General features: G+C 47.5%; 1 protein-coding gene across 1 annotated transcript in view; it reads right to left on the reverse strand.

Annotated features, from left to right (window-relative positions):
• UBN1 (ubinuclein 1) overlaps positions 1-17,718 on the reverse strand; it is a 772,140-nt gene that overhangs the window by 375,073 nt on the left and 379,349 nt on the right. The window contains exons 6-7 of the mRNA XM_044090531.1: positions 14,465-14,583; positions 12,935-13,063 (exon numbers count right to left, since the gene is read on the reverse strand). Coding sequence (XP_043946466.1) covers positions 12,935-13,063; positions 14,465-14,583 — 248 coding nt within the window. The remainder of the gene's footprint in view (positions 1-12,934; positions 13,064-14,464; positions 14,584-17,718) is intronic.

Here is a 17,718-nt window from a genome sequence, read left to right on the forward strand (position 1 = left end):
AAAGAAGCCGAATTCTGTAAATCGTACAGAAACATCTTCCACAGTTTTTCAACAGAAGTAATTTTTTATGTTATGAAATGCTCAAATCATTCCTTAAAGTTATTTTATCTTGAGGACCTTAAAGAAGCTTAAACCGAAAATACAGTTCTAAGGCTGATTTCAGTGTTATTTCATGTCACCCCATCAGAATGAAAGGGGAGAGGGATTCGAACCATTATCAATTAAGGTATACTTCATTAAGGGTTTTGTAACTAGGTACACTTCTTTAAAGGTTTTGTGAATTCAGTACTATCTGAATGGAAATGTACAATTTAAAACTTAAAAGGACTGCTAAATAACAGTAGCTACAAAAAGAAGTTATGTACTCACCATAACGTTCCATCTGAGTAGGTACTTCATTTGTCTGCAAACTGTGGGTATCGGATCCGAGCCGGCAGCTTTACTAGCTAAAAGATCCGAGCTCCTAGCTCCTCACCTTTACCCATAATCCCCTGCTGCATGCTGCCTTTCCTCAGATAGAGTTTGCTTAATCCAATAACTAATACCCTCGACAGAGGACCAAATAAAGCCTAACCTCATGAAACAATTTCAATCATGATCAGGGATCACGATAATGGTTAGGGGGCATGAAGGGGGGGGGTCGGTTGCAAACAAATGAAGTACCTACTCAGATGGAACGTTATGGTGAGTACATAACTTCTTTATCTGAAGTAGTTACTTCATTTGCTCTGCAACCTGTGGGACAGTCTCCCCAGCTACCTAAAAATCTTGGGCGGCCTTTAAGGAAGGATATTCCGAAGCACCGCTGAGCCAAAGGAAGCCCTACTCCTGGATATCATATCCAATTTATGATGAGAAATGAATGTATGGGAAGAGGACCAAGTAGCTGCTGAACATATGTCATCCAGAGGAACCCAGGACCAGAAGGCTACTGATGTGGCTATGGATCGGGTTGAGTGGGCATGGACTCCGATACGCATGAATGATGCATTGTGAAATCCAATTTGCTAAGGTAACTTTGGAAATAGCTCTACCCATGGCAGATTTGGCAAAGGACACAAACAACTGATCAGCCTTGCGAGTATCCTTCGTCCTGTGCCAGTAAAAACGTAGTTGTCTATGTACATCCAACTTGTGTAATTAGAAGTTATGTACTTACCATAACGTTCCATCTGAGTAGGTGGATTCATTTGTCTGCAACCTGTGGGTTATGGATCCGATATCAGATCCGAACCGGCATGGTTTATCCAGCTATGGATCCGAGCTCTTAGCTCCTCCCCTCACCCATAATGCCCTGCTCTCCCTACATGACCTCAGATCGAGTTTGCCCTGAATCAAAATACCCTAGAAAAGGGTAACACATAATATGCAGGAAACTGACAAGGCCAGGGGGATAGGAGGGCGGGATAGTTGCAGACAAATGAATCCACCTACTCAGACGGAATGTTATGTTAAGTACATAACTTCTAAATCTAAATTAGGAGATTCATTTGTCTGCAACCTGTGGGACAAGAGTCCCCAGCTACCTGAATCTTGGGCAGCCGCCATGGAAGGATATTCCGGAGCACCGCGGAGCCAAAGGATGCTCTACCTCTAGATGTGATATCCAGCTTGTAATGAGAAATAAAGGTATGAGATGAAGCCCAAGTGGCTGCTGAACAAATGTCATCCAGAGGAATCCTAGCCTTAAAGGCCGCTGAGGTAGAAACTGACTGGGTCGAATGGGCATGGACTCCCTCCGGTGCAGGCCTCCCAGAAGCTTGGTAAGCTAAAAGAATACACTGCGAAATCCAGCGTGACAAGGAGACTTTGGAAATTGGCTTACCCAGATTGAATTTGGCAAAGGAAATGAACAACTGGTCGGATTGCCTATGACCAGCTGTCCTGTTAAAATAAAAACAAAGCTGCCTGTGAACATCCAAGGAATGCAGCTTGTATTCACCCTTGTTCTGATATTTAGGAAAGAAAACAGGGAGGTTAATGGACTGATTAATGTTTGCTTCTGAAGCTACCTTAGGAAGAAAGGAGGGATTGGTCCTGAGGTATACGCGGTCCGGATGGAAGACCAAGTAAGGAGGCTTTATGGATAAGGCTTGAAGTTCCGAAACTCTTTTGGCCGGAGTAATGGCTACTAAAAAAGCAGTCTTGAGGGATAAGAATTTAAGATCTACTGTGGCCGCAGGCTCGAAGGGGGGAGCGGTCAAGGCCTGAAGAACCAAAGAAAGATCCCATGGTGGAACCGCCTGCTTGACAGGGGGTCTAAGGAGAAAGGTGCCTTTTAGGAAGATTTTACATAATTCGGCAGACATAAGCGGTCCAGAGTCATGACCAACATGATAGTGAGAAATGGCCGCAAGCTGCACTTTGACCGTGGAACTACTTGCACCATCATTAAAAAGAGTGGCTAGGAAGTCTAGCACCAGAGGAAGGGGAACCGTGAAGGGATCTAGACCCTGCCGCTCCGCCCAAATGGAGAATCGTTTCCATTTACTGCGGTAAACATTTCTGGTAGATGGTTTATGAGCCGCTACCAGGATGGCCTTAACAGGTGACGAGATACCGGGAGTCCTAATTAGGAGTGGAACTGGAGCAGCCAAGCAGTTAGCTTCAGGTTGTCCAGATTCGGAGTTGGTAGGTTCGATGGGTGCGATATCAGATCCGGAATGGGATCTAGAATCCAAGGTGGATTCACCGAGTGAGACCTTAGGTAAGGGAACAGGATCTGTCGAGGCCAGAATGGGGCAATGAGGATCATTCTGCACCCCAACCGAGAGGCTTTCTGAAGAACCTGGAGCATCAGAGGCAAAGGGGGGTAAGCGTAAAGAAGACCTGGCGGCCAAGCATGCACCAGAGCGTCTCTCGGGGAATCCCCTGGAGGAGGGATTAGAGCGAAAAAACTGTCGCACTTGGTGTTTAAGGGAGAGGCAAAGAGATCGCAACAAGGAGTTCCCCACCATGCGAAGATACATTTCGCTACTTGAGCATTGAGAGACCACTCGTACGGGGAGAGAATGGTGCGACTGAGCTTGTCCGCAAGGATGTTGGACCGACCTGGAATATGCGTTGCGATGAGAAAGCGGTTGGTGGAGATCGCCTATTCCCACACTCTCATGGCTTCTCGACATAAAGGATAAGACCTGGTTCCCCCTTGTTTGTTGATGTACCAGACCACCGACATGTTGTCTGACTGAATCGCAATTGTTCCCAGGGGAAGAAAAGCCTGAAGTGCTCACAACGCCAAGAGCACTGCTCTCATCTCTAGAACATTGATATGCAGGGAGGTCTCTGAGTCGTTCCACGTGCCTTGGACCGTCTGGCCTGCAAAATGCCCCACCCACCCGAGGCGGGAGGCGTCCGTGGTCACCGTGGCGAGAGGGGGAGAAGCACAAAAGGGGCGGCCTCTGTGGAGATCCTGTGAATGGAGCCACCACAAGAGAGACCGCTTGCAAGCCTTGCTGATCGCAATGGGATGATGCAGAGGTAGAGCAAGGTAAGACCACTGCTCCACTGAAGGACCCGCATGTTGAACCTGGCAAGTGGAAGAAGAGATATCGCTGCCGCCATGGACCCTAGAGCCCTCAGGACCAATTCCGTCAGAACTGAGCTGGAGTGGACGATGGCCCGCACCTGGAGTCGCAGATTCCGAACTCTGTCGGCTGTGAGGAAGGCTCTTAACTTCCTCGTGTCTAACCTGGCACCTATAAAATCTATCAACTGAGTAGGGGCCAGGTTGGATTTTGCTACGTTTATTTATACGTTTATTGTGATCCTAGATGAAGAAAGGAGTCTCGCGCCAAGGAGAGTAGATGCCTTGTTGGGGCGGTAAGAAGCCAGTCGTCCAGGTACGGGAAAACCTGCACCCCCTGAAGCCTCAGGTGGGCCGCAACCACTGCTAATACTTTGGTGAACACCCTGGGGGCTGTGGTGAGACCAAAGGGAAGGACCCTGAATTGGTAGTGACTGGCTCCCAGCCGGAAGCGAAGAAACCTCCTGGAATGCCTGTCCATTAGTATGTGGTAGTACGCATCCTTGAGGTCTATAGAGCACATCCAGTGATTCTCTCCCAGAAGGGGGAGGATGGATTGCAAAGTGACCATCCGGAACTTCTCCTTGGGAACTGCCAGGCTTAATAGGGACAGGTCTAAAACTGGTCTTTGGTCCCCCGTCTTTTTTGGCACTAAAAAGAACCTGGAGTAGAACCCTGATCCGATCTGGTCTGGGGGGACAGGCTGGATGGCTCTTTTCCCCAGCAGATGGCCAATTTCTGCTGAAGCGGCCTCCCACTGACCGGGTGGAACGTCGGGGAGGGATTTTAATTTTGGAATGTGATGAAAGGGGATCTTGTATCCTCTGGATATAATGCGGAGGACCCAGCGGTCTGATGTTATGGACTCCCATGCCGCTAGGTGCAACGAAAAACGTCCCCCGACTGCCTCCAGAGTGGAGCAGTTGGGTAACCCTTCAGGGCTGCTGTGTGGGCCGTTCAGAGAAAGGTTCTCTGGACCCGAAATTCCTGGGAGCCCCTCTGCCCCTGCGGCGGCATCCTCCCTGTCCTCCTCTGCCACGGAAGGACTGGTTGTCCGGAGCGGGTTGGGATTGCTGCGACTTCTGGAACCACATCTTCTTCTGGCCCCTTTGGTTCCTAGAGTAGGACCTCTGGGGCACAGAGATGCAGATTCCGACGGCAGACAGCGTCTTCCCATCCTTTTCGCTCTGGGTCAAGGTGTCGCGAACCGTTTTGCCAAAAAGGGCAGAAACATCAAAGGGGGCGTTCGCGAAGGACGCCTTGAAGGGCTCTGTGAAATCGCAATGGCAGAGCCAGGCCTGGCGTCTAGTGACTAGGCCTACTCCTGCAGCTCTAGCGGCTCCCTCAGTAGCATGGGACAGCAACCGCATAGAGGTATTCATCACGGACCGAAGAGTGGCCATACGGGTGGAGTGCAAAAGTTTGTCCTCCTCCAACATGGACTCTGGGGGGGATGCAGCGTATTCTTTAATAAGATCGCGCTGCATCCTGATAACATGTGCCAGGTAGTTGAGCGCCCTCACCGAGAAGGTCGCTGAACTAAACATTCACTTTCCCAAGCGGTCCATCATCCGAGACTCCTTGCTCGGAGGATGGACTGAGGGACTCTCCTGGGCGAGTTCCCTCTTGGTGGCTGCTGCCGTCAACATGGCATCTACCGGAGGCCCCTTACTCCAGTGGGCACGTTCTGCATGGGGGCTAAGGATTCTGTCTGGCCTTTTGGGGATTGGCTCCACGGTGTCCGGTTCCTTCCACGCCCTGGTGGTAAACTCGTCCGAGGAAGACTTGGGGGCAGACCACCCACCCCTTATGCGAAGCATTTCCATGATGTCTCCAAAGGAGACATCCTCTGGGGGTGATCTTGGGGAACCTTCCATTCCTCCAAATCCGTGTCTTCAGTTAAAGACTCGGGGGAGTCTATGTGCCTCCTTTTACACGTATGCTTGCGAGGTGCTTCCTCGGGGGGGCTGTCCGAAAAGCCCTCGCAAGCAGTGTCTTGTTCCAATGGAACAGCTTGGGGCATTGAAGCGGGCTGTCCCAGTGGCCGGATGGTGGAAGCCTGACCCAGTGCAGATGGAGCGCGGGAAGGAGCCGAAGCAAGTGCCAGGGGTCCGGAAGCCCTCAACAGAGCCCTCTCCACTACATCAAAAGCAGAGGGGGAGCCAGCCTTGACCAAAGGATCCGAAAGTCGGCTCCCCCTCTGATCTGAAGTGTGGATCGGAGCCGGCCCAGAGACACTCGGATCCGAGGGACCAGTGCGCTCCGACACAGACGGCGCCGAAGGCACACTGAGTCCCCCGGATCCAAAGCTCAGAGCCAGGCTCCGAGAGGTCGGATCCGAAACACTCGAGGGCAGGGTCGGATCCGAAGTACCTAGTACTATCGGCGCCGACCCACCCCCGGCTCCGAACCCGGGTAGCGGGTCGGAGAAGGAGCTATAGGCTTGAAAAATGGGGTCGAGCTCCCCCCCAGAGGGGGGGGGCAGGAGCACTCCCATCTGCATCTGGGCCTGGATGAACCTTCTCATCATCCGGTCCAGATCGGCGTCGGAAAGGCTATATGTAGACCTCGAAGAGGCTACCGAGGTAGGCCTTGAGTGCCTCCTCGATAGCCTCAACGGAGATCGGGTCTCCTCCTCCTCAGGCCCCGGTGAAAAGGAGACCGGAGCCGAGGGGGGGGGGGGAAGAGAGCCAGCAGCCAAGGAGGCCGGAGGAGAAGCCCGCTTAGCTGGCGGGGCCGAAACGGAGGTCTCGGCCCGCCGCTTGTGGGGCTTCTCTCTCCGGTCCTTTTTTCTTGCCTCCCTCTCCTCCAACCCAGCAGCGGGAGGTTGAGTCCCAAGTGGAGGAGGGGGATCAGGCGAGGAGGGGACTGTAGCAACAGTGCCCACCACAGGAGCCGAAGCAGAGTCCGGGGGCAGAAGTCCCGCCAGGACCAGCTTCGACCTCCGCTCCTTCAATGCCCTGGGGTTGAACCCTGCACAAATGGAACATCCAAAAGTGAGGTGTTCAACCCCAAGGCATCGAACGCACCGAGTGTGGCCATCAGCAGGGGAAAGCTTATGGCCACACTCTGAGCACTTCGAAAAAATTGCCTTAGGGGCTTCTGACATAACTAAAGTCTTTTTTTTTTTTTTTTTACAAAAGAAAAAGACAAACAATTAGTGCTAAACTAGCACACACATAAGGCCCCAAACAGCACACTCAAACAAAACTCCGAACCAGCGAGGGGAGGGAATTAAAATAAAATTTTAGATGTAAAATTTTAACCCAAAACTATCAAAAGACTAAAGGAAACCTAACACAATCACACAAAACTAACTACAAAAAAGCAATTTAAAGCTTTATAAGAGTTTTATAAGCACTTAGCTGAAGAGCTCAGACGATCCAACTGGTTACCAGCGCGGCAAACTAGATCTGAGGTCATGTGGGGAGAGCAGGGCATTATGGGTGAAGGGAGGAGCTAAGAGCTCGGATCCATAGCTGGATAAACCATGCCGGTTCGGATCCGATATCGGATCCATAACCCACAGGTTGCAGACAAATGAATCTCCTACTTCAGATTTTGTATTCCCCCTTTGTTCTGAAAGTTGGGAAAGAACACTGGTAAATTAATCGACTGATTAATATTCGACTCTGAAGCCACCTTTGGTAAGAAGGAAGGGTTAGCCCTGAGAGACACTCTATCCTTATGGAAAATTAGATAAGGGGGTTTCATGCAAAGGGCTTGAAGTTCCGAAACCCTCTTGGCTGAAGTAATAGCAACTAGAAAGGCTGTTTTCCATGATAAGAACTTTAAAGGAACTGAGGCGGCAGGCTCAAAAGGTGGGCTTGTCAATGCTTGTAAAACTACAGTTAAGTCCCATGGTGGGACCGCAGTCTTAACTGGTGGTTTCAATAGAGAAATGCCTTTCAAGAAGGTTTTGCATATCTTCGCAGAAGCTAAAGATCCCAATCTATCCCCCACATGAAAATGGGAAATGGCTGCCAATTGTATTTTAACTGTAGATGCACTTGCTCCTTAATGAAAACTGTGTGACAGAAATTCAAGAACCGTCGGGATAGGAACGGAAAAGGGATCTAAGCCCTTGTCCTTAGCCCAGATAGGAAAACGCTTCCATTTACTACTGTAAGTTTTTCTGGTAGCAGGCTTGTGAGCCGCTACCAGAATGGCCTTTACTGGTGATGAGATGCCGGGAGTCCTTGCCATCAGTGGAAATGGATTAAACCAAGCCACAAGCTTGAGGTTTACCAGATTCGGAGGTTGCAATCCCGCCGGATTCGAAATCAGATCCGGAATGGGATCTAAGATCCATGGAGGAACTACACTGAGACCGCAGATATGGGAACCAGATCTGGCGAGGCCAGAATGGGGCTATGAGGATAACCCTGCTCCCCAACCGACGTGCTTTCTGAATGAACTTCGTCATGAGGAAGGGGGGGATAAGCATAGAGGAGACCGGGTGGCCAAGCATGAACCTGAGCGTCTCTGAGACTCTCCCCTGGTGGGTGAAGTATCGCGAAAAACTCACTGCACTTTGTGTTTGACGGAGAAGCAAAAAGATTGCAGCAAGGTATACCCCATTTGAGGAAGATCTGTTTCACAACTGATGGTTTAAGAGACCACTCGTACGGTGTGAGGATCACACAACTCAGTTTGTCCGCCAGAATGCTGGACCGACCCGGAATATGCGTTGCTACCAGAAAGCGGTTGGTGGATATCGCCCACTCCCAAACTCTCATAGCCTCCCGACAAAGGGGATAAGATCTGGTTCCTCCCTTTTTATGTACCATACTACTGCCATGTTGTCTGTTTGAACCGCAATAGTCCCTAGAGGAAGAAGGTCATGGAGAGCTTACAACACCAGAAGCACCGCCTTCATCTCTAGGAAACTGATATGCAAAGCGGTCTCTAAGGGGGTCCAAGTGCCTTGGACGGTTCTGCCCGAACAATGCCCCCCCACCAGAGGCGAGAAGCATCCGTGGTCAACGTGGCTTGGGGCAGGGGCATTACGAAGGGTCTCCCTTCTCGCAGCTCCCTTGAGTGAAGCCACCAGAGGAGGGAGTCCCTGCAAGCCCTGCTTAGTGGAATAGGGGTGTTCAACGGATGTAGTAACAGAGACCAGTGGACTTGGAGGGTCCACTGTAGAATCCTCATTCGTAGACGTGCATGTAGACAAAGACTGATTGCTGCCGCCATAGACCCTAGTATTCTCAGGACTAACGCTGCCGAAGGAGCCGGGTTCTGATGGAGGGTAATACCTGATAAGACAAACTGTTCACCCTGTCCGGAGTTAGTAGGACCTGAGAGATACAAGTGTCCAATTTGGCCCCTATAAACTCCAGAACCTGCACAGGATGCAGAAAGGACTTCTGAAGGTTTACAGAGATGCCCAAGCTCTGGGCAAGAGTTAGAGCATAATCCCTGGCAACACACAGTTGATGTCTGTTGGAGGCGGTGAGGAGCCAGTCGTCCAGGTATGGAAAGACCTGAATGCCCTGGAGCCATGACTTTGGTGAACACCCTGGGGGCTGAGGCGAGGCCGAACGGAAGACCCCTGAATTGATAATGACTGGCTCCCAGCTGGAAGCGGAGAAACCTCCTGGATCGCCTGTCCATCAAAATGTGGTAGTATGTATCCTTGAGGTCTATCAAGCACATCCAGTCGTTCTCCCGAAGGAGGGGGAGAATTGATTGAAGAGTGACCATCCGGAATTTCCCTTTGGGAATGAACAGGTTCAGGGAAGAGAGATCTAGAATCCGTCTTAAGTCCCCCGTCTTTTTTGGCACCAAAAAGAGCCTGGAGTAATAGCCCAATCCGAACTGGTCTGGGGGGACGTGCTGGATGGCTCTTTTTTTCTAGCAGCTTCGAAATTTCTGAAGCTGCCACCTCCCTTTGATCGGGTGGGACATCGGGGAGGCGCTTCATGGGAGGGGGAAGATTTAGGTAGGGGATGAAATAACCTCTGGATATGATACAGAGCATCCATCAATCCATCGTGATGGACTCCCAATTTAGTAGGTGCTCCGGCAAACGCCCAACTGCCTCCAGAGAGGGACAGTCGGGTAAGCCCTCAGGGCTGTTGCGCGGGTCTATCCAAGAACGGTTCTCTAAACCCGAAATTACGCGGCCCCCCCCGCCTTTGGGCCGGCATCCACCTTGTCCTCCTCTGCCTCTGAAGGACGAGGGGTCCGAAGCTGGACGGGACTGCCGAGACTTCTGGAACCACATCTTCTTTTGTCCCCTCTGATTCCTCAAAGGATTGCTGGGGATTAGAGAAGTGGACTCCGACGGCAGACAGCGTCTTCCCATCCTTCTCGCTTTAGACCAGCGTCTCGCATATGGTCTTGCCAAAGAGCGAAGAACCAAAGGGAGCATTCGTAAAGGACGTCTTAAAGGGTTCCACGAAATCGCAAAAACGGAGCCAGCCTTACGCCGCAAGACGACCCCGACTCCGCTAGCTCTAGCAGCTCCCTCCGTAGCATGGAAGAGTAGCTGCATAGACGTGTTCGAGATAGACTTCAGAGTGGCCATACGAGTCGAGAAAGTCTTCTTATCCTCGACCGCCATGGACTCCGGGGGAGCTGCAGCATATTCCTTTATTAGGTCTCGCTGTAGCCTGATAATGTGTGCCATGTAGTTCAGCGCCCTTACAGAGAAGGTGGCTGAAGCAAACATCCGCTTCGCAATGCAGTCCAACGCCCGAGATTCCTTATCCGGAGGGTGGACCAAGGAACTCTCCTGCGCGAATTCCTTCTTCGTGGCAGCCGCCACCAACATGGCATCCACATGTGACCCCTTAGACCAGGCCTGTCTATCAGTGGGAGGGCTAAGAATTTTGTCCAGCCATCTTGGAATTGGCTCCACGGTGTCGGGCTCCTTCCACGCCCTGGTAGTAATCAAGTCTACCAGGGGGTCAGCCGGAGGGGACACCCAGGAGGTAGACAGGCCTGCCTCAGCCGCCTCCAGAAACACGGACTCGTCCGAGGAAGGTTTTTGGGCAGACCACCCCCTTCTAATTCGCAACATTTCCATGATGTCTCCAAAGGAGACATCCTCAGGGGGTGACCTTGGGGAAACTTCCCCTTCATCCAAATCCGTGTCTGTCGTGAGGGACTCAGGGGAGTCCAGGTGCCTCCTTTTACACTTCTGTTCGCGAGGAACCTCCTCGGTGGGACTATCCGAGGAAGGCTCACCTACGGGGTCCTGTTCCTCTAAGGGAACTACTGGAGGGTTTGAGCAGGCTGTCCCAGTGGTCGGATGACGGAGGATAGACCCAAATGCAAAGGGGGAGCGGGAGGATCAGACACCCGGACCGGGGATCTGGAAGACCTCGACAGAACCCTCTCCACTACCTCAAAAGGAGAAGGCGAGACACTTTCGCCAGGCTCTGAAAGCAGTCTCCTCGGCTCCGAAGCAGGGATTGGTGTCGGAGCCGAAGCGGTCAGATCAGAGGGAAGTGTGCTCCGACCTGAAGGGCACCGAAGACGCACCAACCCCAACAGATTCGATGCTCGGCTCTCTGCCCCGAGAGCTAGGATCCGACACGCTCGAGGGTACAGTTGGCGTCGAAGCTATCTGAGCTATCGGCGCAGACAAATCCCCTGCTCCGAAAAGGCCCGGATCCGACGACTCCAAAACCCGAAAATGGGTTGGAGAAGGAGTGATCGGAGCAAAAAGGGGGATTGCACTCTCCCCCTGAGGGGGGGGGGGAGGCAGGAGCACCCCCATCTGCATCTAAGCCTGCAGAAATCGACGCAACATCCGATCCATGTCAGCGTCGGTCAGGTTTCTCGTAGACCTAGAAGACATCGAGGCGAGCCGGGAGGGCCGCCTCGACGACCTTGAGGGAGACCGGTACTCCTCCGGCGAGAAACAAGGCGAACGGAGCCAAGAGGGAGAGGATCCGGAGGCCCTCATGGAGGGACTAGAGACTTTAGATGGCGGGGCTGAGAGACGAGTCTCAGCCCGCCTTTAATGACTCTTGTGCTTTTCCTTTTCTTTATGTCTCTTCTCCCTAGAAGAGGCAGATGATTCCCCTGAACCCTGCACAGCAGAGGGAGGGGTTGAGTCCCAGGCAGAGTGGGGGTCCTAAAGGTATTAGGGGCTGCGGTAGCAGCCTGTGCCTTACAGGGAGAGGAAGAAGTGTCCTGCGGTAACAAGCCCGCCAGGATCAACTTGTTCTTCCTATCCCTGATGCCCCGGCGGTTAAACGCTGCACATATCTGGCAGCTAGTGGAAAGGTGGGCCACCCCCAGACACAACATGCCCTGAGAGTGCGGCCATCAGCCGGGGAAAGCTTATGGCCACACAGTGCATTTAGAAAAGATGGCTTTGGGCCCTTCAGCCATCACAGTAACACCCAGACACTATAGGGAAGGGACAGAACACAACGACCAAAAAAACTAAAAATTACTACAAAAAATTAAAACTAAGACTATAACTCGACGAAGGGGCTAAATCACTCACACACTGACAAAAAATAATAAACTTTTTGTCTAACTTTGAACAAGACATATAGAAACGATCTCACCCAAGCCCAAGGAGCTCTTCACTAGTAGCTTCTTTCAGCCGTGGCAAACTCAATCTGAGGAAAGGCAGCATGCAGCAGGGGATTATGGGTAAAGGGGAGGAGCTAGGAGCTCAGATCTTTTAGCTAGTAAAGCTGTCGGATCCGATACCCACAGGTTGCAGAGCAAATGAAGTAACTACTTCAGATAATATGTTGCGCAACTTGCATGTTTGAGGAGAAAAAAAAAAAAACAGCCAATGCTTTTGCACATATAAAATTTCCAATAAATTTTTCCACCGATACAGGACCAATGTCATGTGCAGAATTATCCATATGACGCACTGCTGAAATACTCGGAGTAAGACTACTACAAGAATCCAATGCATCCATACTCAACACAGCTACCTGAAAAACACACACTAAATCACATGCATCCATACTCAAACAGCTGCTCAAAATAAACACACACTGTGAAATGTATGCATCTATACTCAACACAGCTGCCTGAAATAAACATACCATATACTATCCAAAGTCAGAAGATTCTGCATCAAACCTCAGTCAACACAACTGCTTGAAATGTATGTACACTACACATCAAAAGTCAGAAAAATTTGCAACAAACATCTGCTAGTACAGAAGACACACAGAATACAACCTTTTTATAAATGCAAGGAGTGCTAACACAGGAAAGGGATGTTCAAACCACTCAGGGTAAGACCACATACCTTTACCTCTGATAAAAGGACAGTTCACCCATTCTAGTGTGGCTGCAGTCAATCCTCCTTACTAAGAATTTATGCAACAGACATTTCTGGTCAAGAAAAGGAACAGCATGCAGTATCAAACAAAAGCATTAAATGACTTTACAGTGAATGAATATGTAAGTATCTTGGACCTGATTTCGTCATTCCACTGAAACTTTTTCCGTGGACCGCTGATCCTTTTAACACCCTTTTCTTCATCTTCTTCCTCCTCTGAGCACACCCGCTCTTTCTGGTCTTTATCCTTCTCATCTTCCAGCAACCTGTGCAAAAGAATTAATGATAACTGCATATTCAAAGTAATAACACAAACACACTTTGCCTAATATTTCCAAGCAGCTTGCCCCCACAATGTTACATACTCCTCTCCCAGTTGTAAAGACTGATGGAAAGATGGGAAGTGCAGCTCTAGACTACAACTAACTGCACATTCTCCACTTCCTATCATCCTGTAAATACAAATTATGAAGGGCATCACTGAATACAGTTGGAAACCTGGATTAGGAGTACCAGAGGTACTGAATATCTGCTCTGCATTCAAGGGCAGAGACATGGCTTCAAGTACAGCATGACAGGCAGAGGTAACAGACACACCAAGGCTCCATTGCATGCTGTGCATCTAAATGAAAAAATGATTACTCATATGGCTAATGGCACACCCCTAGCTGGCAAATCGAAGTAGCCCATTTCTAATATAGCTACCACCAACTGAATTTTCGATGATTTGGGTACTGGAAGGGGCTTACTAACTAATACACTGCATGGGGAATACAGTAAGAACTAAAATAAGATTTAAAGCTTTTTAGTTACAGCATGTGTTGTCAGTCAATCTGTCATCTGCTCAGGGGGAAAAAAGATAGTAAAATTCACTACACCCTCCAAACATACACAAGAAACACCCTCATTACTCAAAAGGAGAAGCAATTGTGATTCTGTTAACATGCAGCACATCACCCTACAATAAATGTAACATGCCAAATGCTTCCATACCCAAAGGCAACATTAATGGTCATTACTCAATCAGAAATGACTAGTACATCTCTATCAACTAAAGAAAAGGTCTGGCACACTGTAAACCAAATGAAACAATTATACAACTAGACTTCATTTCAGAAGCAGTGAAGATATATAATTTATTTATTTATTTGCAGTTGGTTTACCAGGATAGTCCATTGGGCCAAAAGAACCCGTTTTCAATGGAGTCCTGGGAAGAAAAGCTCCAATACAGACGAAAGTAGGTACATACAAAAAACTACAATAATACTTATACAGAGTAAAAGATAAAACATTTAACACATTTAAGCTCAAAAATTCAAGAAGCATTCAAAAAATACAATCTGATGCGGATTAAATGTCAGGAGAATAAGTTAAAAGAGTAATGTTATATGCATTCAAAGAAGTTGTTCAGAAGAAAACAAACTTACATTGCAGAGTAGGTACTCTGAGGAACATAAGCTTAGTTAGGAAGAGTTATGCTCTATATATAATCATGGAAAAAGTTGATAACTATTTTATGGACCACTAAAGTAAGTTTTAATCAACTAAACCTGAACAAGCAAATACAGAAGCAAAAAAAAAACCTCCTTTTTGAAAACTGCCTCTAGTCAATGACATTATAAACGTGAAATTTATAGGGAAAAATACATCTACTTTAAGAAACATACTTAGCAAATCTAGCATGGTTATGTGCACGGCAGACCTCCTGGAACTTCAACATCTGGACTGGCATTACCCTGCCAATGGCTTCTTTCAGCTTTTGCAAAGGCTCTTTCAGACACCCATCCTAGTGGACAGAGATTTGAAAATATAATTAAGGTTTTATAACATGAGCAAACAGCTCACAATGAGCTGTACAGCATTAAAAAGAACTGCTGCATCTACCAAATTCCAAGTTTTACAGCTTGCAAGAATAAATGCTAACAAAAAGACAGACTTTTTAAATTTATATTTTGTTTAATGAAGTAGAGCACCAAAGACAGCATGACTGACTGCATACTCAGCCTGGGTTACATTCAAGCAGTGCACAATAGACATGCCGTGTCCATTTCTAGTGTGCAACACATGTGTAACATTCAACATATTCCACAAGGGTGACGCACTTTGTGGCTTCATAATGTAGCTCAGAGTCCTGGAACTAGGAAAAGAATTGTGAAGCTACAGCAGAACAAATGCTGACAAATGCTCTCCTTTATACTTGCTTTTTACAGGAAGGCAAACCCATGCTACAGCTCCCACACCCCTAATGCTTACATATTATAACTCTTGAGATCACCACATTGCAGAGAAAAAGGAATACTTAGACACAGATATCGGACTTATCCATATCCCCTTCTTTTTTGTACATTTAGTTTCATTTGTCTAACACTTGTAATTACGAGTCTTGGAATTTAAAATGGTAAGGGCATTTTGTTTGCTAAAATGGGTACAAAATATATGCTATGTCTTGAGGCACACAAAGGTATTATGCTCACTATATAGAAAATGATCTTGTGTCAGGTGATGGCAAGGGTAGCAAACAAGTGCCACAAGAAAGTTTAGCAAGTAATACTGCTCTTTTATGCCCTATGGTCACAGTTTCAAAGCAACATAGAACAGCAGTTTCAGTTTTATAATTTTTCTTTTTTTGGCAACTTGTACTAACTGCACCCTGGGTCATGGACATTTATCATTCCTGGTTTGCACTCTGTCAAGACCCCAAAGAACTAGCCTGTAGGTTCACAGCTGAACCCCCACAGGACAGTATGACTGACAATAGGTGACCCCAACACAACAAAAATGCTCAGTGGTTACTCTTGCTTTCTTATTTTGTTGCAGGACTATACAACCAAAATGCAAAGAATTTCATATTCCTCCCCTCCCAAAAGGTTAGCAAATGCAGTAATAACTTGGTCACAGCGAGGAACAGCATAACGCAGCAGCGATACTACTAATCGAACATCCACTACTGTATGTTTGCTCACATAACTCTGTCTACTCCACCCATCGTAAAGAACACCACAGCAGTAGTACTGATCGTCCACAAGGAAACTAAAGCAGTGAGGCAGACCCGTGGGTGGTGCCTGTTACAACCAAGAATGCAGAGGCAAACCCTGTTCTGCTTGTGGAATGCAAACAAAGCCTATACTTGGAAAAAGCTAATTTCACAGGGGTTGCCTCAGAAGTTCCACGAACTGGTAAATTCCTGAAGAAATCTACACCGGTTGCTGCTCTGGCTGTTATCAAAAGATCCTCTCCTTCCATCCAAGAGTGTGCTTCCACTACTTTCATGCAAATGCAATGTAGCTAAACAGTCACTTAAAGTGTCTGTCTGAAAACTGGCATGACCCATTTATCCTGCATGGGAGATTAAATAAGCTGATCCATCTTGCCTGAAATAATGTGTTCTACATTTACAGCACTGATCCAAACAAATGCAAAGTCTTTTTTTTCTCTCCAAACATTTTTATTAAATTTTCACATATGGCAGGCAATCTTACATTTACATAAATGAAAAACATACAAAATGATACCATTTTAGTTGCAAACGGTTTATATCAGAGACACCATTGTTTGAAACAACTGTAGTTGCAAACATTACCCATCACTTATAAACCATCCAGTCATTGTCAGTTAAGCAATATATGGCTCATTCAAATCCTACCTCAAAATTCATTCCTGCTCTGCATATATTTTTCCCACAATTCTTTTTCCATGTAGTTTGCTCCTTTACTTTTCTAGAGATCCCAAGTCCAGTTGTTTTATCTATGTTACTATAGTCACTACTTCTAGTAAAGTTGGTTTAGACTAATTTTCATTTTTTAGTAATTGCTTTTTTGGCAGCAACCATAATTAGACTCGGCAAGGCTTTACTATGTCTAGGCAATTCTGATTCTGTAGCATAACAAAAAAAAAATCATCTCCCCAGTCAGTCCAATCTGCACACCCAGCAGCTCTGACAGAGTCGTCTGCAGGGAATCCCTAAAGTCTACCAGCTCACTACACTCCCAAAAAACATGCTCCCAGCTACTCTTTATGCCCGCCACACCTCCAACATTAGCTATCCTTTTCTATTCTTTGGAGTCTACTTGGGGTATAAAAATACCTATGTAAACACTTCCAGGCAAAGATCCTAAATCTTCTAGAATTTGCTGCATACTCGGGAGATATACATATATGCCCCATTATCTCTCTGTGAATTGCTTATCCAATCTCTCCTCCCAATCCTTTCTAAACTCCTCTGACTGATTCTTATAATTATCATGCAATATTTTATATGCTTTACTAATTATTCCTTTAATGCCAGCTTCTGTTCTAGATTCTATTAAAAACTCTAACAGTGCTGGTCGTTCATTTAGGAGCCCACTATTTCTCTTTGCCTATACTCTGAAATCAATCCCTAACCTGCAGTCCAAATACATTCTTGGCCTCTACGCATTCTCCTACCTCTCCCTTTATAGTTATTTGCTCCCAATACCTTGGTTCCTTTGTCAGTTTTCTCCAATAAATTCCAGCCCCTTCTTGCCTATTATCTGTATCCCTGACCACAGTCATCCCTATCGCAAAATCTCTTTTCTCCATTGTTGTGCTGGTTTGGTTCTTAGAATACTCCCTGCTATTTTATGAATATAATACTCTCTAGATTTTGGTTGTTCTCCTAAACAGTCTGCATCTAAAATCCCAATCTCTCCCTATTTCTAGAGCTTCCTCTCTGTGTCAGCATCATTCCTTTCCAATTTGAATTACAATTTTCTTCTTGTGCTATGTATAAGAGCCTTAAATGTGCTGCTCAAATACCCACTCAAATTAGGTAATCAGTCTGCCTTGTTCTATTGGCAGAATCAAGCTTATCCCACTTGACCCTTGCTGTCTTCCCTTCACAGATAAAAATCTTTCAACTTTAACTGCTATCCACAACTTATCCTCCAATTGATGAAAGCAT

The sequence above is a fragment of the Protopterus annectens genome, chromosome 12.part0, assembly GCF_019279795.1.
Source record: "Protopterus annectens isolate FY-2018-M chromosome 12.part0, PAN1.0, whole genome shotgun sequence".
Classification (NCBI taxonomy): domain Eukaryota; kingdom Metazoa; phylum Chordata; order Ceratodontiformes; family Protopteridae; genus Protopterus; species Protopterus annectens.